We start from the raw sequence: 22,088 nt of genomic DNA, 5'->3' as shown, positions 1-22,088 counted from the left end.
AAAAAAGGATAGTTGTACTTTCATTGAGTCCCTTTGGCCGTGGTGGCTTCCTGAGCAGACATCTTTGCCACTGCAATCCAACCTCACATCAAGCTCTAAATCATCACTTCCTGTTCCAACATTAATAATCCCAAAAATCAAACTATATCAGATACATCCCCATTAGCATATTATGTGATAACTGTAATATTTGTATGGATGGGGATGTGTTTTCCTTCCCCCTCCTGAAGGAAGGAATGCCAAAGATTATTGTCCTTTGTCTTGTTTCACTGCTTTGCTTTGGTATTGGACTGCATTCTTCATCATATCACTGTTTTCTCTCCAAACTGGAGGATTATTGAAGGTGCTGATGTTTTCTTTCACAAGCCTTCGGTTAAATAACGACCGGGATATTGAATTTGTTACCTTTTCACCATGCTGAGTGTGTTGCTTTGAATCCACAGAGGCACATCTACGATGACTCTGCAGTCTACGCTTTATCCGACTCCAATGTTGCCTTCAGGACGGAGGTAAAGCGCCAACAAACACAGGGGCAAAGACTGCCTCGATAGTGCACAGAACTTTCTGTTTTTACAATCCCGCTGCTCCTGATCGACCATTAGACTTTCATTTAGTAACGCTTGAGCGTGGCTCCTGTTCCAGAGTCTCCTGGATGCAGAGATCAGCCTGCCAGACCAGAATACTGAGATACTAAGGACTCTGCGTTACCTAAGCACCGTCATCGAAGGGATCAAAAAGCCTCTGGGAACACGGGAGAACCCGGCTCGTGTCTGTAAGGATCTGCTGGACTGTCATCAGAAACTCGATGATGGTGGGAGGTTTACTGCGCTGCATCACATGCAAATTAAGAATATGCTCCTTGATCGTGTCTGATCTTTGGATGTTTTTTCAGGTTGGTTCTGGATCGATCCAAACTTGGGCTGCACTTCTGATGCATTCATGGTCTTCTGCAACTTTACGGCAGGAGGGCAGACCTGTTTACATCCCGTGGCCACTAATAAGGTAACAAGTGAACGTGGATTTACTGGATAGTGTGGAATAGATTGTAGATGGGATACACAGAGGACACAGTCGTATAACAGGAGAATACCAAGGGTCTTGAACAATGTTTTGGTGGAAGTCCATCCACCAGCTGAAAACTGAAATATAAATTTATTCTTGTTGGACTTCCTTGAGACTGGAGAAATAAATGAGTATTCCAGTTGAAACCTTCAGGAAAAGTTTTCCAGGAGACACAGCTGTGGAAATTCTTTATAATGTGATCTACTAGTAACCAAAAGGTTTAAACTTTTTAGGACAAGTTGAAGAAAAATAAAAAAGCCTATATGAAGTGTGTTCTGACTTTCACATCTGTGAAGGTTCTTTTATGGTTCTGATCACAGCTGAGTTTTCTGCTCTTTAACAACGCAGATGGTGTTTGGTGTAGGGAAAGTCCAAATGAAGTTTCTCCATTTACTGAGCACTGAGGCCAGCCAAAGCATCCTGCTCCACTGCCTGAACCACCCTCCGCACCACCCTCCGGACAGCATCAGCGCCACTGGAGCCGCTCCGCACGAGAACGCCACGCTTCACTTCCGTGGCTGGAACAAACAGATGTTTGAGAAAGACACGCTACTTGAACCACATGTGCTACAAGACGATTGCAAGGTGACGAGCCAGGCTGAAAATTGACGTGCGGAATTCCACATTAGGCGAGACTAAACAGATGTGACAGCTTGTTTTATTTCATGCTTATCCTTTTATTATTCCTTGTTTGTTTTCCCACTGGGTCCCACAGACAGCCGAGGTGCCGTGCATGAGATCAATACTCTTCAAACATCTGCATTCATGACTAGACTGAAATTCACAGTGAATTTTCTGAATCATCAATCCGGTTTCTTTTCTTTCTCTTTCAGATCCAAGATGGCAGCTGGCACGAGTCACATTTCTTTTTCCACACTCAGGACAGCCGTCAGCTACCTATTGTCGACATACAGACGTTTCCTGCGCCACGGCCCAGTAGTCAGCGGCATATAGAAATCAGCCCGGTCTGCTTCTTTTGACGCTGGCATCCCTGTCACGTTGCTTGTGTGCATACAACTTTAATGCAAGGCCGCAAAATGGCCGCCTACCAAAGAGCAAGCATCGGAGTGTGGAGACTCAAACGGGATCCAGCGGAAGGCAATTTTCCGGGCTACGACGGTCAAAGGGTGCTTATGTCAACTGATAATTGTGTAAAGTGCGTTTTGTGAACAACTGTCAGTCAAACAGTGCTTGTCCTGGCTGTAAATGGACTGTTGCAACTGCCTGATCACTGGGTAGGGCCAAGCAGCAGCCAGTCCCAATCCCTAAAGTCATACCTCCCTCTCGCCCCTCACCAGACCACCCTGAACCGAGGCCTAGCCTGAAGGAGCGAGCCGGGCCTCTAGGGGGAGCACTGTCTAAATAAAGTTTTTTTAAATGAGTGCAATAGCATGTGGTTAATGTGTGAATGCTTTAAATGTTTCTCTTTTTTTGATGAAAGACAATATTTGACTTTGTTTTCATGACATTGTTGTCGTCGGTCCTGCCCAGTTGGACCTGTACATCTTGACAGATGACGCTCTACCTCTACCTGCTCGTTTGCTTTATAGAATAGTTGCCAATGCCAAGTTAATAGTTTGACCTTGTGTTGTATGTACCGGTTACATAATATTTGTTATATTGTAAGTACTTATTGGTCATTTCTAATTTATGAACCATTTTTTTGTTACACAACATATTTTTTTTGTAGCTTTTTCCTTTAAACGGTAGGTTCTTCAGGGGAAACCTATCTCTGGTGCTGCAACTGAATGAGTCATCAGTGAGTTTTTACATATTCTGTGTATATATTGATAGCATATTGTATGTTTATTTATATCCTTTTTGATTTTTTTGTTCACAGAACTGTACCACCACACGTTTAACTCTCAGAGAATCTGGTCAGCCACAACTCAGTCAAAAGAAGTATTTATGTTGACCTGTTTGTGCCTTCACACCTGTGAATATGAGTATAATATGAGATAATACTTGTCATTTGGTTTTGTTTACTGGCAGCTAGTTTGCGCCAGATTCAAAATATATATTAAAAAAAATCATCCTATTAAGTTATATTACCTTGAACAAGGCATGCGGATGACATGGGTGGATGCAAATGTGTAAATAATAAGTAACTTGAGAGAAATAAATGGAACAATTTATCCACAAATGTCTCTTTTTTAAAATCATTTTTCAAAAAGTCTTTAAACAGAACATAAAACCCAACTACTACATCTCAGACGAAGCATACAAAATGCAGTTTAAGCAGTGTGGCATTACAAGGGAGGAAGAAGGGAAGATTTTACAACACAGTATACAGTAGTTGCTATTTGCAGCACAGCTGATCAACTGGTACATTTTGTAAACCTTATTCTTATAGCACTGCGTCCGGGATTGGAATGTGCTCATTGTGTCTGTTTTGTTTAGTGCTGTATTTGTTCTTTCCAAGGCAAAGTAATTGGCTGTAATCAGCCCTTGCCCAGTTGGTGCTGGATAAATCTCCATTCATCCTGTGTCAGATTAGCAAAAAATGGATGGAAAATGCTCAAATGGCTCAGAATCACTAAACTATTAAATAATCATGTATAATTAATAGATGAAAAGTAAAGAAAAAGTAAATACCGGGATAACTTTGCTTTATAAAACTATTGTAAAATACTTCTTTTTGCATTAAAAAGTGTTTTCATAGCTTATGTAGCATTTAAATCTAACTTTAATTATTTTTCTCTTGATTTTTATTCATTACTTTCGGTAAGTATTCCATACTGAACGTTTCTTAAAAGGAAATTACAATGGTGAAGTCTCAAGCATTATCATACTTTCATTGTTGTCATACAACTACTTTGAGAGTAGAAATACTCTAAACTTTAGAGTAAAGTTTGTCATTTAGACGTTTCCTAACCATGTTGTCAATCAAATCACGCATCTGCCGTCGGTAATTGCTTGAGAAGTAGGTGTTGTAGTTCATAGGACTGACACCGAGGGGCGCCAATGAGCATTTTCAAACCGGAACTCATCTCCACGTGCCGTGGTCCTCGGCGGAAGTTAGTTTGTTTTGGTACCGCGGTGCCACAACCATATGCCCAACGTGCTGCTACAGTTTTCCTGCCATGTGCTCTATAATTTTTCCAGCCACAGATGTCATGTCAACCACCGAGAGTCCGGTGGAAAACAGCGGTCAAGAGGACGAACCGAAAAACAGAAAAAGAAAGATTTCTTTGTCCAAGTATGTGCATCTTTACACACCTTTTTAGTAACGCAATGCTAACAGCTAACATTCTACTGATTTTCCGCGACGGTTCGAATCGTATCTCAAAAAACATTACGGGTCAAAGAAATATGTTATAATGGTACTAGAAACACTCCAGATAGCAGAGCGTGTTAGTATTAGCCACGAGGTTAAATCCAACGTCCTAACCCTTCCATGTTTCCTTAAAAAAAAGTCACTATTTAATCGCCCGCTTAGAGTTCCCAAACTACTGATATAAATGGTAAATTTATAGATTATAAAAAACAAGCAGTATTATTTTGAGGAAGTTCAGGGTGTTTCCCTGCATCGTGTTACAATTTGTTTAACACTAATTCTTGCGTGTGTCCTCCCCCGCAGTTGCAGTTTGTGTGGATTACAGGAGGCTAAATACAAATGTCCTGGTTGCCTGGTCCATTCTTGCAGGTAGGATTATACTGTCACTCAAAATGAAATGGAATCATTCAATTAATCAAACTCTTGGTTTCGACAGTCAGCAGTTCGCTCATTGAAATTTTTGAATGCATATCCTGAAATACAACAGTGTATCCACTTTTTATTTTTTAAATTTTGACCTGTAAGATCCTCCTTTTGTAAAACCACATATTCCCTGAGAATATAATGTAGTGGATCTTTGTAGATTAGTTAGCAGTGCATCACATGGCAATTTGGATGGGATTAAATATAAAAAAAAAAACAGGTTTATGCAGGTTAATGCTTGTTCTTAGCTGATTTTTGCAATTTGTTAAACTGTCAGTGCAAATCAGGACAAAATAAACACACACACACACACAAAATGTCACATCATATACATAACTTATACTTAAAAAAAATGGCCCAATTTGTTTTTTATTTTTTACACTTCATTCTATTATAAATATATCAAAGATGTCAAGGATAGCATATAATTTTGTGCTAACTCGATGCCAGATGTTACACCCAGCATATTGTAGGCATCGCAAACAGAAAAAATGTCAAGGTTTTGTAACACTTGCATTCCACAGAAGAAAGAAATACTCTGGCCCGACATGCACTGTGATTCTGCAGAGATGATCTTCTCCAGGTGCTTTCAAACAACCTCCCTGTGGCACCGAAGTTGTGTAACATGAGTTAAAATCATGTTGGAATGAGTACAGGAAAAAGCCTTGGCCTGTGCAGTGTTTCTCATTGTATATGTGCCTTTTAGATAGAGTCTGTTGGATAGTGGCCAAAGCACAGGAGCGTGGGGTCCACACAAACCTTTGGCTGATGCGTCGACTCTCTTTTGTTTCATAGTCAACAAAAATAAAACTTTAACATTACTTATATGTATGCGTTGATAACCAAATACTTATTTATCTCGCCGCAGTGAACTTAAAAGTGTCAATTTCTGTTCCATTGATTTTATTTCGTTAAGATATGATAAGTTTATATTTCCTCAATATGAACAATATTACTAATAAAACTGTTTTGTAAATGGGGAAAAGCAAAAACCACCCAAATTTGGGTAAAGAAAACAAAAATCTTTGAATGTGGATATGATCCTTCTGATTGACTCCTTTATTTTTTTGCTTTTACTGATTGACATTTATTTGGACCCGCTGCCAGGAATAAATCACCTGTGGCCTGTAGAACATATTCTTTACTTCACTAAATGCCATATTGAGGGTCATACCTGAAAATATCATTAGGGCATATGAAAGGCTGCTTGGGGATGTCTTCCCCTTTCCCTCATGACTGCCTGTTGTGTTTGGGCATTATTCAACATTCTTTTCAGATAGCTTCATGGATGCAGGCTTCGCCTCATCGGGGCCAAATACCTGTCGCTCAGCAAGTGCCTGAGAACAGGTACTTCTGTGCTAATCCCAAGGTTTTAAAGTTATTTTTCTGTCAGATTTTTGGAACGTTAATCACAGGCTTTAAATTACCGTATTACCTTCGGTAGCAGTTTTAATGCGAGTTGTCATTTCGAAAAAAGTACAGGTGTGCACCCCATTTGATTAGCTCCATGAACACAGCGGTATTTCCCAAAGTCTGGATAAATAGTTCTGATAAATTTGTTAATTCTATTTTGCAGCTTGCCATGTGTGAAGAAGCATAAAGAGGATTCCAGCTGTAGTGGAATTCGAAACAAAACTGCTTTTGTGGCCCTTTCACAGTTTGACGAGATGGCGCTCCTCAGCGGTGAGCGTCTTCTCGTAACAATCGGTGTTGATGCTTCTGAAAGGGCGGCGCTGATCTCTTCATTCGTTCCAGACTACAGATTCTTGGAGGATACGGGACGGTTCGCCGACGGTGCCACCAGAGACGGTCTGGTACGAACTCCTCGCACCACTTCAAAAGTAAGTCCAGGATTCACCAGTTAGGTCTTAGATGCTCAGCAGCAGTATGTTAAAGGTTCTGTTGGGGGTTTTAACCATAAGCAGCACCAAGTAGGTGAGTCGGACGTGTTTCCTAAATTAGCATTTGAAATGGACCTTTTCTGTTATTAGAGACTATGATTCAGCAGTAATTTGTCTCACTGCTGCAGTGTCAGATACGTCATATATAAATATATCATCTTTAAACAACCTCTAATAGCGCGATCATTACACTGGTAGAAGTCAGAAAAAATAAATATTTTTCAGCTTTTGTCACTTCGCTTATATAATTTGTGGTTGTAGTTATGCAATTCTCAGTGCTGTGGATCCAAACCACAAGCATTCTGTTATGTAACCTCCGTGTGCCTGCCAGCTCTCACCTGTGCTGTTATTACAGGACAATGCTCAAGTGATACACGATAGCTTAGAGTCACGCATGCTATTATGGGATTTTTGGAGGCAGTGACATCTTCAGCACGCACAAATCAGTCAAACCAAGGTGTATTCACACGGAGAGATAAAGTCTTTGGCACATGATGACTTTGGGGATTTGGGTTGGACCTTTGCAATTGTATTAATCTGTCATTAACCTCGTGGAGCCCTAAGTTTGAAGGATAAATCTCTTTTACTGCTTTTGTGTCCCTGCCAATTTAAAATCATGAAGGGGTTGCGTGAGTACCCGAGAGAGAAGGCCTGTCCTTCCAGGTTTAGATGAAGCCAGTGAGGATGATCTCCATTTCCTTTGGTTTAATTACTGGAAATTACACGGCTAGATTTATTGAATTACGGCAGATGTCTTGGACTGGATTAGTGTCGTAAACCTGTTTATTCCTTGAAAAGACCCCCCCCCCCTCCCCATCCCACCTAACTTTTCCACAAAGCTAAGATTCCAACAAAGTTGCGGTCCCTCTGTGTTGCCTCCCGGCTCAGCAAACAGTTGATTTGACTGATGGTTGCTGGTGGGCTGTATTTGATATTAATATTCAATCAAAAAGGAAAGGAAAATCACGTACCTTTCTTCCAGTAACTACTGGGACCAGTTTCAGACCTCCTGTGGCTCTAAATTGGAATAATTGTTGGGTAACAGAAAAAGACTAAATGAGAATATGCTTTGTTTATGGAACTTCGGCGTGCCTGTTTTTCAGGCTAAGAAGCTGTCAGCCTGTGCCAGGAGGATGAACATCACACTGAGGTTCCTTCCTGTCACTTTCACCAAGAGCAGGGAAAATTCCACATTTTGCCTGACAAGGTAAGAAGGAAATGACACAGAAAATTTGTTCTCCCGACTCTTTTTTCCCTTCCTGACCAATTGAAATTGTTAAATTATTTCTTGTCACAGGGATGCACGTAACAAATTTACAGCAGGTTGTGTTGGACACCATGTAGTTTGAAGGATGCACAGTTAGGACAGAGGTCATATTATGTCTGATTTTTTGGATTCTTTTGAAAGAGGTATTCCCTTTTCCTTTAAAATATCATCCTGGAAGACCCCTTAAAAGTCTATATTTATCCTTTCCATTCTAAACTTGGGACTTGGGACGGGACCTGGTCACATGAGTGCCCGGGCTAGCGTGACCTCTGTTGCTGATATGTTGATCACAGCACCTTGTGTTTCCTACTGCTGGGACAGATGCAGAGGGATGTTCTGTTAGTGATGTTTGGCTTTACCACAGGATGGCACTCTTGTTAAACCCTACTAACACTGATAGTGGCGCCGGCTGGTGTCGGTCCTGTAACCTGCGGCGTGACAGTGAAAGGTGCTTCAAACGTCTGTTAACGACAGCGACTAACGTGTTAGCTCAGGCGTTCAAGGTGTTATTGACAAGAGCGAGACAAGTCGGTCTCTGTCCTTACAAATAGTCATGATGTGTAGCTGGTGGTGGACATATGACAAAAAAAGGAACGTGTTTATTTTAACAACTACCTTTTAATAGAAACTTCATTTAACTGCTGCTTGTTAGATTCGGATAAAGTATTTCCAATATGAGCGTGTGTGAGGTTTTAAAGTGTCAATCATCTTTATTACCTGGTTGATTGGTTGTTGATAATACATACATCAAGACTAAATACCTCACGATGAAATCACTAGGTCACTAAAACTACCCAGTGGCTGAATATTGCCATTGGATTAACGTGTCTGGCAGCTTCTTTCCCTCCTTGCACAGCCTTCCACCCCTCATTTTCTCATTTCTTTTGAGGCTGAGCTTTGCCTCTGTAATCACCGCGTGGAATAAAAGAAGCACATTTTGAACTGCATATTAAACTTTCATGGGTCTAAAAATGCCCCGGGACACCATTAAGCATCAATCAGGATCGCCACTAAAAGAATCCTTTGTCAGTCCTTTCCAGCTGGGTACATGTTGCTGCTTTCTTTTTCACCACTTTCCTTTCCACCCTTTCAAGTGTGCCACTCTGTCATGTCTGTCTCTGGTGTTTGTGCAGGCACACTGCAGAATATGAGGCAACGATGTGTTAGTTTGGAGTCTCAAACTCTGACCACCCTTGGTGCTATAAGGCTATATACTATATATATACACACACATCTTTCCTCTTCTTAGGTTTTCATGCTACACTATCAGTAGAAGCAATCTTTGGCCAGCTGCACAACCTTATTTCTTTGTTTAGTCTGGTGAGTTTCACAGTAAAGACTGAGTGCAACAGGATCTCACACACAGCAGCAAATGGACACGAAGGATGGGAAGAAAGGTATACAGTGAATTGTCAGGGATGGAGAGAGGGTGTTCTTCACAGAGACCCAAGTACATCAAATAAGAAGCAGATGTGTGAGCTGTGTGTCTGTAGCAGGTTAGCGCCGTATTCATCCTGTCCACCCGTGTTGCCAAAGAGGAATTGTTGCTGGCAGGCAGCTGACAGGAGAGGCTTTCACGCCATTTCACGTGTGTGAACGTATGTCTGAGAGGTTTTCAGACTTTATCTCATTGATTAAATATTTATGAGTGAACTAATGAGTTTGTTTTTACTAGAAAACAACCATATAGACCTGATGACAAACTCCTGGCTGCGTTGCAGTTCAGATGGAGTCTAGGTTTATAGTAGCTGGCATTTGGCAAAACATTGGAAGTAGCTGTGTTAGTGTGGGATTATGTTTTCTACAACCTCAGCATGGCATGGCCGGGATTTTCCTTTCAGACAGCTGGAATCGATGGACAGCGCATTTCGAAAAAGGTCATTGGGAATAATAATGAACAGATTAATAACTTGTGGCAGTTACAAGCGTGTGCAGCTGTACAGTTTATGTAAATATATAGATATAGAATAAATACACGGTATGTAATACTGAGAAATTGGCCTCAGTCTGCTCCCTGGGAGAGAAAGCATTTCACCTGACCTTTAATTGTGATTTCTGAAATAAAAAAAAGCGTATTAGCTAGCATGTTTTTATTGATTGTACCCTGCTGTATCATTTGTAAGGTTTAAAATGGCATTTTACCTTCCATATTGTTGCCCCACAGTACTTTTAAAGATATTCAAAAGTAGTAAAAAACTGTTGGACCTACCTTGACTGTTGCTGTGTGGTCTTAAGATTCGTTGAAAAAGAGGCTGTAGTTAATGCTGGCAACTGAAATAAAGAGATGTAATACAAGAACCTCAATTATGTCAATTACTAGTGTAAGGTTCTAGAAATCTGAGGGATGTATGAAATGATAAATTGATACACAAACGGGTTGAAGCAGACATACATTTTATGTAGGATTTCTATGCGGAGGTTCCACTGTTCCTCACTCATGTGCACCCAAAGCAAACGTGGGGTGAAATTATCAGCTGCACGTTAAGCTAGTTGCTCTCGCAGGCAATCTTCTGGCCACCGCTGAGTTGATTAGCCGATGCTGATGCAATGCAGAGTCTCTGCCGCCTGCCATTTGAGGCAAACCACAGATTGGAGTGGTAAGAAGCAGTTTCATCAGCATTGCAAACACTGTCATCACCATTGGCCACGTACAGCTTCAGGCCACATGCTGCTTTCTGGCTCTGCGTGACATTCCAACCTATAGAATTAGGAGAAAATGGGAGTTTGCAGCAAAGGTCTGCGCGGCTCTTTGACATTTACGTTTTGTTTGGTGGATCGGCTCCTGGAATTTCGTAATTAACTTAGGTTCTGTTTTGCAGTGACTTTATGAATGCAATTATCCTTTTCCATGAAAAAAACCCATAATTCACCAATATTTATTTTAAGGGATGGTGAAAGGAGCAGAGTCGGAGCATCACAGATCAGTTCTGTTAACGTTCATATACAACATAAATCTATAATTTGCTGAAGTTAGTTTGTTTTGCAACTCATATTCCAGAATTGAAAGTCCAGCTGCCTGTAATCATTTTCTATAATCTCTGCCTTTCCCCACTCTGAGGTCGTTGAATTCTGGATTTGTCTGCTGCCCCAAAGCCCTGTTATTTTGTTCTACCAGCACCGACTTGCCACCTAAATCCTGGCACGCAAACAGGACACATGGTTTCATGAGTTCTGCCATTTTTGTTGGATCTGTCCAATCTTTAATCCTGCCAGATGGTCCGGTGGCGTCTGCCAGACCACCACTCAGGTTTTCTGCTCTTGTGATGGCACATGTTCCTCTGGTCTCAGTTAATCAGCAGTGTGTGAGCATGAGTGTGTCCTCCTTAATTAACCCGTCCACGTTTAGGCTTATTTCTTCCTTTATTAACTCGAGACGCTTGATAGAAGGCAGTTCATTGTCAGAATGTCTATAAATTAGGAAAATATGCTGCAGCGGTGTCTCTGAGAGGCTCATTATGCATGTAAACAAGTACTTTTCAACACTCCCAAAGCAGGACCACGAAGGTCCTACTAAAGGAAAAAGTTGTAATTTGCTTTGAAAATCACATGACTGTTTAGTGATGGATGAAAAATTGCAGCTTTAAACAAATTAAATATCAAGATATCTTTCTTCCAAAAGCACCAACCTTCGGTGTGGTCTAAATTCATTTCCTAAGGTGTCCCAGAGTGCTTTTCTGATATTTTTACAGTGTAAATATTGTGTAGCCTAGTGATGTGAACAGAAATACCATTGTTTTGCTGCCAGTTTAAGAAAGAGGATACAGCAGCTACTTAGGAGGCAGAAGGCATGACTGCTTCCATACTTATGCAACACAGGATGCTGAAAATTGTTTTTCTAATCCAGGGCTCAGGGTGGGGTAAAGCAAAGGGAGTTTTAGCTCTAAATATTGCTTCCACAGCTGTCATCGTAGCATGTAACGGTCCTTATTTTACCCATAGAGCAGGTTAAAAGATGGGGAGTTTTCCCACTAATAAAACAGACTTCTCCTTCATGCTGGTCACACGTCTGTCCTGTTTTGCATATTCAGGCTTACTGTTGTTTGCTGCTGCTCAGTGGATAATCATTTAGCCACACAGGCCACCTAAGGGTAGCAGACAGTGAACTGCATGGAGTTCTGTTGATTTGAAACCATTCAGCAGAGTCTTTGTAGAATTTAAGCTCTTAATCTTTGTAGAAATGCATGTTTAGACAACCAGTTGTTACAGAGTCACTAGAAACTGAGGTCCCCTTTCAAGGTCCATCAATGATAACATTTGATTGACTGGGCCGTCTGTTTCTATTTTTTCCTTCGCCTTTTTTTTTTTTTTTTACAGCAAACGTTAGCACGCCCCCCCCCCCCCATATGCTCTGTGTCCTTAATTGCACTCGCTGTTGGCAAGCCCCTCTTTTGATTGAAATACCTGTGGAGTTAGAATAAAAGAGTCACACCTGGTGCTTCGCCCATTTGCTTACAGACAGACGCTGACTCACAAATAAAGGAACCGGGCCAAAATCGGAGCGAATACCTAAGCTGTTGTGATGGAGAGGTTAGAGGTGTTGGGCCCCTCCCACCGTTTCATGGGAAATCCCCTCCCAGCTTTTGCCCTTCATACCTTCATCGTCTCCCTACAACCAAGTGGAAACTCGTAACCGCTGTTCTGAGCACCTTCATTCTCCACGTCCTGGCGTTTGAAGTCTTTCTGCTTCCTTCTGTTTGTGTTTCTAAGGAAAAGTTTGTACTGCTGCCATCTGGTTCTGCAGAATTTCCTTATGGGGACCGTAACCATGCCCAGGGTCACAGGTTGTTTACCTGGTTACCTGGGCAGTGTTTTAGCAAAGGTCATTGAAGTGGGAGAGCAAATCTGAAGCGGTGTGGCTGAATCCGTATGCCCCACCCTTCAATTGGGCCTCTTTTGTAGGTTTAATCTGCATCCTTTAGAAAACGGAATGGTGATTAATCAACTCCGCCCTGTTTTTGGCAGAACTTGTCTTGGTTTGGTTGGTTCAGCTCACTTCTCCAGTTTAAAACAGTTTTTTAGTGACATAAAAGTGACATAAACAAAAGGATCATTAGATATAACCCCATAATGTTTAAAGTATTGCGTCACCACCAGTGTACGGTATATAACATCCTTTTGGCTGCATCTGTATCCTTCCCTTATTAAATATCAACGTATTAAATATGAACATCTGTAGACATGATTCATGTTTGGTTGTAGCACATGCTCAGCAACTCCCCAAACCCTCTGCACCGTTAAGTTACCGCTCGAAGCATGATCCCAGCACACTTGATCATTATTTGATATCCACCAGCTGGTGTCCTTGTATTGCGTGTATATGTCACGGTCTCCATGGCAACCATGCTCATGTAAGCACACAGATGGACAGCATTTTGCAAGCTGCCAGGCATATTGTTTTGGACCGATTACAGGTTGACTCCATGTTTTTTTTTCCTAGAAATGAAACGTTGGCGGCTGTGTTTTCCCGCAGAGGCGACTCCGGCGATGACCTCAGCCGTCCGTGTTGACGAACACTCGCACCGATAAGCTGAAATCAAATACATTTTTTTGTTGTTGTTGTTGTTGTTGTCCCGTTTAGAGAGAAAATATTCCTGTGGCACTTGAAGCTCGTTTTCCCTCAGAGCAACACCGAGTTCAGCCAGAGGAGGTGAGTTTCACGCCAACATTTGGAGAGTTGGGTGGCGGGGTCATTAACATTGTGTTGACAGGACAAATAATAATAAATACAGGTTCAAAGTTTGGCTCTAATGATTCACTATCAAACGGGCTGACATTATCCAATGCTTTTTTTAGATTAATACTTTTACTCTGCTTTCTTGTTTCAGGGTTTCTGATAAGAAAACCTTGGAGCAGATCCTGACCCCTTACATCCATCCAACAGAGTCCGACCCTGTGACACGTCAGAAGTGAGCGCGATTGAAATTCTTTCCATCTGCCAGTCCTGCTTTTTCTGCCACAGAGTGGGAACTTGTCTGTTTCCCAGGAGAGTAGTTGATTATCAATCCCATCGTTGTTGCACGGAGGAGAACCAGGGCCTCTCCTGTTGACACAGTGTATTTTTAATTGCTGTTCACACCATCTTATTCCAGAAATCTGGGTCATCACCATTCGTGACTGATTTGACTGTATCAGGTCACCTGTGTGACAGACCAGAGCTGTAATTGAGTTTGGCACCAGCATATTAAGGGAATATTCCTGTTAGAGACAGTCTGTACAGTGTCCAGACACAGAAGACAATGAGCACAGGTAAAACTATCAAGGACACTAAGTTTTTTTTCCCCTCATTCCTTGTTAGTCATCATTTTCAGCTCATCTTTGAATAAAACGTCCACTTTGAGGTTTTGTCATCTGCTGTACGTGTGTGTCAATTCAAATATGGTTTCAAATTGAACTCTATTTGTTGTATCTCCAATCTAATGTATAATGATAAATGATGTTACAACTGACCCAGCCATAAGCGATGCCGTGATTAGATCTGACCTATACATTAAACTATTTATGTTTAAACCTTCATAGTAACTGCGTGTGCATCTAATGTCTTCTGCCCTAATTTCTGTTTCAGGTTAAAAATATATGTGCAGGCTCCAGTTGATCATGTGAAAGTATTCATGAAGGCAGAGGGGAGGAAGGCTAATTCTGTGAGGTAAGATTTGCTTTTTTAACATTTGACATCCTCATTATACGGTGCAAGAGTTTCCCTTTACTTATAAACACTGTACGTTAAAAGATAAAGGTGTCTATTGAAGCAAACCTTTTTGAATTGATCAGAGGGGATAAATGTGAGTCTAAAGTTTGGGGACAAGTGTGTCAGAATCTTGTCGTTGCTCAGGCGTCATGTTGACGCGACTAATTCATTCAGCAGGTCGGGATTGGATTTCTTCTTTTTATGATTGACATCACTGAGTTGTAAATTCCTGCAGAGTGACATTGGCAGGTATGCCGTGATGCGTTTCCTCCTATGGCATCACGAAGAGGAGAATCTTTCGAAGATCCGTCAGAGTTGTGACACGTCAGCAGCCGGAATATGAGTAGAGTTTTTATATTGACGGGGTAAAAACGCAACTAGTGGAGAGAGATTAATGGCTCACAACAATGCAGAATTCGTACCATTTTTCTTCGGAAGGTGTTTTTTTTCCCCCCTCTTCCATTTATCTTCCCACTTGTCAACATTTATCTTCTGCCAGATAATGCTGCTTGACCCCGTGCGCCCACAGCTGACAGTAGCGCGATTGTGGAGGTCCTGTAGCCTCATGAGCCGACGTGAAGTGAAAAAGAGGAAAAAAATGATGTCAAAATGTCCTGGCTGACCTATATTTCTAACAGACCCAAACAGAAATATTATTAATATGCCGTTGTGAGTACTTTTTAAGATCCCTGCTGCTGTGTTGCTTGGCTGAGAGTTTGTCTAAGTTGAGTTGGGTCAGAGTATTTTGCCCCGCCGCCCAAATATGGGATGACATTCGCTTCTGCACAGCTCCTCAATACTTTTCCTTCCCCGGACATCTTTCCACATAGATTGTAGTGAGTTTTGTGACAGCTAGCTACAGTGGACAGACTTTGAGAGTGCTGGCTTGTCTCCCTGTACCTGGGCTTGTCATGGATTCTGTCATCATCAATGGAAATTTCTAGCACTCTGTCTCAAAATCAAGCTTAATACTTGCAAAAAAAAACCCATTTCAAATTCTAAAGCGCACACTGTAAAGTCCTTTTGAAAAATAATACCTCACTATTCTTTTCATGGGGGCTGGAATGCCCTAAATTTCTGAGCTAGGAATGTTTCCATCTGCTAGTACTGCGTGACATCCGAACCTGTGGCAGTCTGGGGAATGGGCAGGGTGGATGTGTGTGATCTATATTACTTCAATGCAGCAGACGGTGGGAAATACGGGAAAATGGTGCATTATCAGAGTTCTTGGTTGCAGCATGCAACTAGGTTATCAAAAAGTTTAGAATTAGAAAATATCTGACACGAGACAATATGCTACTTAAGTCCAACATTGTTTAAAACCTACAGATTTCTAGGTTTTATCATTTATCTGTTTGTCTGTCTTATTTTTTTATTTTTTTATTTGTGTGGAATGAGAGTCGTACTACACAACATCATAACTACCCTTCTAAATAGTCTGTGATGATCATATAGGAAGGAATGAAAGAATATCTGCTGTTCTGACCAGATAATCATCAGCTGCTCTGACAGAACATTTTGAGAACTCTTTTAGGGACAAGATGTGTTAAACGTCAAGGTGTCAAGGAGCCAGTCCTTTATTGTTTATGAGAGGTCAGGCTGAAGAGCGCTGTGCCCTCGGGGACTTTTCCATAGATAACTTTTTTCTAAATGATTTTTTAACAGCTATTAGCTTGGCGCTAAATCGCTCTTTGGAGACAAAATGTGTTAACTATGACTGGGTTCTGGTTTAATGACTAAATCAGTGAAATGACTCACTTTTCTGCCCTTTCTTTTTATAGCTGACCCTAATGCATATGGAAAAACCGTTGAGTACAGGATCCAAGTTTTTATTGACAATAATAGATTGGAAAATTAGAATGTGTGTTGCATTAACTCTGGCCACATAATAGAGCTTTAACAATAAAAAAGGGGCCTTCAGAGATCGATTTCCAGCTCCTTTTAACCAAGGTCAAATCATTGTACTTGTGCAGTCTTAGAAATAAACTAATTTTGAAAGCTGCTATTAATTTTATGAAGTCATGGAGGGCAGTCGTCGTGGTTACCGGGGCAAGGTCTTGCCAAGACTTTAGCAAAGGTCATGACTGCTTGGTTTTGTAGTTGAATATGTCCTGAAATATCAGCCGGCTCTAATAAAGGACGCCTTGTGCTAAGTTAAACATAGCTGTGTAAATCAGTCAACATTCTCTTACTGGAATGGAGGCTGACTTTGCATCAACAGGGCCATTCACACCCTACTCTGTTTATTTATGTTACTTTTTAGGGTTTATTTTTTTATTCACTCCTCTCCTGAGGTCTAGAAGATGCCCTTTCATCCTTTCCCTTACCTCTTCTTTTCCTCTCCCACAGAAGTTTTATGCCTGGTGACTTGTCAGAAATAAGAGATGCTGTTTGTTCAGCCAATAAAAAAGTATGAGAACATCGTGTTATTACTTTTTATCCCGTGTCATTGACCTGTCAAACAGTTGAGCTTCTGTCCTGTTAGTGATTCATGCTTTTGCACGCGAACCTCCCCTTTAACCCTCGTGAGGCCCGTTTTGCCGTCCCTAAGCTTGCCCCAAAGCTACCTTCAGGTTTGTTTGTGTGTCAGAGATTTCTGCTGGTCTCCTGCAACGATAACATTTCTGGTATTTTTCACTTAAATAAAACATTCTTTCCAGCTTCTACCAAAGGTATCATTTATGAATGTGGACAAAAATAAGCACGAAACGGGGTCTTGAGTATTGATTCAGAAGGTTAGAAACTTACCGTAATGGACCGGGCCGAAGAAAATCAACGCTCCGATAGAGGTGTGTCTGCTGTTTTTGTGGACTCAGATGCTGTTTTTGGGTCATTGCACAACTGCTGACTGTGTCCTCAAAGAGGGACGATTCTGGGCTTGGGTGCATGTTCTCGTTTGTGCCTTTGTGGGTTTTCTCCAGGCAAAAATAAAATGTTGCAAAAACTCTTTGCACAAAGTTCAGAAACCTTATCTTTACAGTATCACTGCATCCTGGTGTAACATCGCCATCTGTTCTGTTCTTGTGCTGGAACATGGCATCATCATATCTTGTGAAAGTGACCTAAATAATCATTTACGTTAGACAATTGACATCAAATCATTATTTATCCTACATGGTTGATATAAACAGGTGCTGCCCTCTTGACCTTTACACATCACTGTAACAAATTTGCCCAGACTAGTTTAATGGGTGCACTCCTAAATTTGTGCCCCTCCTGATGGCACCTTTCTTAAGGCCATTTATGGGACCATGCAAAGATGTCCTTTGAAGAGGTCTGTCCTGCCTGATGTGTCATCTTTATAAAGGGATTTGATTGGCTTTGGGATTGTTCCTCAGTCTGCTTGGGCTTGTCTCAATAACTCACAGGTGTGCATTCATAATATGCAATTTCTTGTATTTGGTTGCCTAGGACGAATTGTCCTAAATCACTTGAGCATATTAGCCTGCCGTGTCTCCCAAGAATCCAGTAAGCTATTGTGCCCGGTGATTTATTACCATCTCTAATGCGTGACAGGAGCACTTAGAGACAAGACTAAACTGAGCTCATCCCATAAGAGACACTCAAGGAGGGTTTAGAGAGCAGCTTTGTGCACCTGTGAGAGATGGTTTCAGTCCATTTGCATCCCTTGGACCACCAAGCTGGATCTCTAACATGCCGTGGCATGGATAAAAGTTCAGGGCAGTCAACTCGGTTTTAATTTAATTCTCTCCTTTGCCGGTGCCAGTGTGCCTTAACTGACCCGACCTCCATTCAGTTCTTTAACCTTCTGTGTGTCAACAGGTACCATGAGCTGGACATTCAGAAGACCCTGGGAGACAACCTGAGCTACAAAACTCTGATTGAATATCCTGTGCTGCATGTTGTTCTCAGGGAACAATGGAAGGAATATCCACTAAAAGGACCAGGTAAAAGAAAAATCCAGGCTATAGAGCTTTAAACATCTCTTACATAAACGACACCTCTGCTTTTCCTTTTCCTCTCAAAAATCATCGTTGCATCCAAAAGGCATTTTCTCCCGTAACTAAACAAAATGACAAGATTTAAAACCCCATCCGGCCTACGAAACACCAGGCTGTCTCTACTCCCCCAATTCCAACGGCATTGTATCATGTCCTGGTTTTTCCAGCTGAGACAAGACTCCATGTTCCCTTATTTTTCACTATGGCAACAAGCTACCCCAACGGAAATGAGGGTGTTCTGCACAGCGTCACACACATCGGTTTAAGCTCAACAGTCATGGTGTCCAAAGAGGGGGTCAAACCAGAATTAGTGTTTAACAGCAACCTGGTGAATTGTGAAAGGGCAGATGTGAGAGTGAAGGAACAGCCTGCGCTTTTCTCACCTGTTCATCTCTCTCTTCCAGCGGCTGTGGACTGTAGATCACAGAAGTGCTTGTTCCAGTGCTCAGTCACTGTTCCTGTCAGCAGAGCTTGTTGTTAGAAAAAGACCTCGCTGACCTGTTATCGTCCCGTTGTCAGACCCAGGCTTGCTGGGTAGCCTGTGAGGTCATGGGTCACCAATGTGTTTCCACTGATAACACCTTATTGCCACACTGTTTAGCTTTCTAGTTAGCCTAGAAACATTCCCATACTTGCACGCGGAAGCCAAATATTTTTCCGGCATTGTAACTCATTGATTTCCTCCTGTAATGTGATTCGAATGAGAGATATGATACCGAGTTTCAGCTCGTCATTTCAGTGGAACAGCTTTGCTCGACTGCTTCGTCATCCATCGTAAACGCGGTGGATTTTACAGCCTCCGTCTTTATGGCAGTCTGTTGATTGTGAACTTTTATGGGATTTAAATGGTTAAAAGTAGTTAACGAGGATTTAAATTCTCCACCTATTAGTCTGTGCCAAAACAGCACAAAGAAGAAAGGCTACATGCATTCATCTTCAGATTAGGGTCTCAGCTGGATAACAAATTTGTAGACTGAAAATGCTTCGGCTAACTGACTGCAGACCAAAGGGAATTTTCCAACAATAGACTGTGGGAGGTCATATTGGGTATAATTCGTTAATTTGCAGTAATCTTTTACAGTCACTTATTCTTTCCCTGTTTTCTTCCACTCACTGCTTGGCATGCAGCCCCCATCCTGGTAGACCAGCATTTCTCTGTATTATTTCTCTGTACTGATTTGTTCTGAGCTGCAGCCATGCTTGCATCGTGTTTGTGCCGTCATATTCTGCATAGATTTAGACTGTATTTAGCCATTTTCAAGCCCTCTTTAATTCTATTTCTTTACGTTCCGACGTTCTTCCGGCTGATCCTGCCTTAGCATGCAGCAGCTTTGCAGCGAAGAACAAAGGGGTGGACCAGAAGACGGGGGATGCCGACATCTGTCTGGGAAACCAAATAACCAGCCCAGAACCTGAACCCCCAGAGAGGAAAAGGGCAAAGAGAGATGATGAAGAGGAAGAGGAGGGAGAGATCGTAGACAGCAGCGAGGAAGAGGATGAAGGAGTCGCTGGAGAGAATCCTGCTGGTGATGTGGAAGCAGCAGACGGTTAAAGCTGGCGACGACAAGCAAATTAGGACTAGAGAGGGTTCGCTGATCACAGATCAGCTGCCAGAAAAAGTGCTCAAGTCAGTATGAGGAAGGTTACAGAAAAAGAATGGAGGCCTGTTCGTATCCATCACTGTCAGCGTGAAAGTGAGTCAGCTAATGAGACTGACAGCTGCAGAATGGAAAAACATTCCGGAAGAAATAAATATGGACACGCATATCTGTCAGGAAGTAGGCAACATCGTGTGTGTACTGTAGAGTTTTAAAATAACAAAGATTGTCTGTGTTTACGGGTCAACCTGATGTTCCTTCAAAAGTGTCTTTTTAAAGCTTTATTTTTGTGTCACAGATTCCAATAAAAAGACTTTGGTGTCAACTTTGAAGTGGAATAATCGGTCCGACCCTCTCATTTTCCCCTCAGCCAATAAAGTCCAAGTTGACACACGGCTTTATCTGACACCTCTGGGGGCCTCCTGATGTGAGTGTTCTTACGCCCGTGGTGCCTCTGCACTCCGGTTTCTTACCCAGTGATGGTTTATGACGACAATGCAGCGCCAGCAGTAATTGACAGCGCGCCTCACTGGTGGGGCCTGTGTTCATAGTTGGGCTTTTATAACCTCCGCTAACCCTCTTTTGGAAGTAAACCCCCGTGGGCGGGCGCACTTTGAAGTCTGGCCTGTGATGACGCATTTTCCACCCTTTCACAGGCAGAGGCCATGATCTCACATGTGACAGTGCATCCCTCAGCAAGGGGAGGACACGGGGCCCCTTCACCCGTGTCCACCTCATCATTAGTGCATGTATTATGTCAGTTAATATAATTTAATATGCCCAGGGTATCCGTGAAATAAAGCACCTGGCTTTTCTTGGATCTGCTGAACTAAAACCAGCCCGACGTCATTGTTATCATGACACACATTTCACTTTCTTGGTTGGTTTTCTATCATTTCTGTCAATTTGTGGAAGCAAAAGCAGCAAAATGAACTTATGACATTTTATCGTAGCTGTAACTTGTACCTTGCTTTGGGAAGTCACTAAATATTAAATACAGTCTGGAGCAGAGATGCTCTAGGCCACGTTTGGTTTTCTTTATTTCCTAATCGGGGACGGGTGATCTCAGGTGCATCTGTTGTCACGTAACCAAGTTAGAAACACTGAACGTGGTGAACGATTGTTGGCTGAATATTCTATAGCTGGCACTCCCATCTGGTGCTTATGCAACTGCCTCTGTCGTCATTGGATTTGTCTGTGTTGAATTAAACCGCATTTTATTTCCTATGTCATCTTAATTTTCGATCTGAATAAAACAATCAGTGCAACCGCACAGAGGCTCAGCATTTTTCTCGCCTGTAAAAGTGAATTCGATCTGTTTTTAGTCCGTCGTTGGAAATAATATTTCATTTAAACTAAACGGCAGTTGGAGAACGTCTGATGTTGGTTTGCTTTTAATTAGTTTGGATTTAGTGGGCAGTTGTTGCACGCAGCTGCTTTTCTTGCGCCGGGACCTGCTGCGGTGCGTTCGTCCACAAATACAATTCTGTCAGCATTTTTCATGAGCCCACAAATTGGATTCATTGCGCTCGTTAACTGTTATTCATCAAAATGAAAGTCCCAAATGCATGAAAAACGCCATCCGCGTCAGAACCACCCCCACAGTCAGTCTCTTGCTCATGGTGAAGTAAACAAGGCCATCGATCTTTTTTTGTTTTACCTAATTGGTTTTCTTTGGCTGCTTTACTGTTGGAAGAACTATCTCATTAAGTGAGTGAATGTCACAGATTGAACTCTGCTCAAGATAAACACAGCCGCCGTTGCAGAGGGCAGAACTGTTCCTCACGTCCCGTCTGTAATAACTTGTTTATAGGAAGTGATTCACTCGTTCCCTTTTGTCTGCGTTGTGTCAGTCCGACAGCTTGCATTGCAGACTGTTGTTCTTTTAATATCGGCCTCCACTTATCACGCTG

General features: G+C 41.9%; 2 protein-coding genes across 3 annotated transcripts in view; both read left to right on the top strand.

Annotated features, from left to right (window-relative positions):
- Positions 1 to 3,201, top strand: part of col24a1 (collagen type XXIV alpha 1 chain) — a 52,308-nt gene extending 49,107 nt beyond the window's left edge. The window contains exons 57-62 of one of the 2 annotated variants that reach the window (XR_003886349.1): positions 444 to 509; positions 643 to 811; positions 893 to 1,002; positions 1,411 to 1,647; positions 1,896 to 2,821; positions 2,903 to 3,201. Coding sequence is in view for 1 of the 2 variants with exons in the window: in XM_029828541.1 (XP_029684401.1) it covers positions 444 to 509; positions 643 to 811; positions 893 to 1,002; positions 1,411 to 1,647; positions 1,896 to 2,042 (729 nt within the window). In the remaining variant the exon portion in view is untranslated. Of the gene's footprint in view, positions 1 to 443; positions 510 to 642; positions 812 to 892; positions 1,003 to 1,410; positions 1,648 to 1,895 lie in introns of both variants that reach the window. The other variant, XM_029828541.1, reaches the window with a different exon arrangement.
- Positions 3,202 to 4,069: 868 nt separating this feature from the next.
- Positions 4,070 to 21,448, top strand: znhit6 (zinc finger HIT-type containing 6). The gene is made up of 10 exons (XM_011615097.2): positions 4,070 to 4,261; positions 4,643 to 4,708; positions 6,339 to 6,445; positions 6,518 to 6,603; positions 7,767 to 7,870; positions 13,509 to 13,577; positions 13,756 to 13,836; positions 14,493 to 14,573; positions 18,399 to 18,523; positions 19,897 to 21,448. Exons 1-10 carry the CDS (start codon positions 4,146 to 4,148, stop codon positions 20,127 to 20,129), a joined length of 1,068 nt encoding a protein of 355 aa, XP_011613399.2. The 5' UTR covers positions 4,070 to 4,145; the 3' UTR covers positions 20,130 to 21,448.
- The last annotated feature ends 640 nt before the right edge of the window (positions 21,449 to 22,088 follow it).

This window comes from Takifugu rubripes, chromosome 20 (assembly GCF_901000725.2).
Source record: "Takifugu rubripes chromosome 20, fTakRub1.2, whole genome shotgun sequence".
Taxonomy (NCBI): Eukaryota; Metazoa; Chordata; class Actinopteri; order Tetraodontiformes; family Tetraodontidae; genus Takifugu; species Takifugu rubripes.
This window is presented reverse-complemented; position numbering and strand designations above follow the sequence as displayed.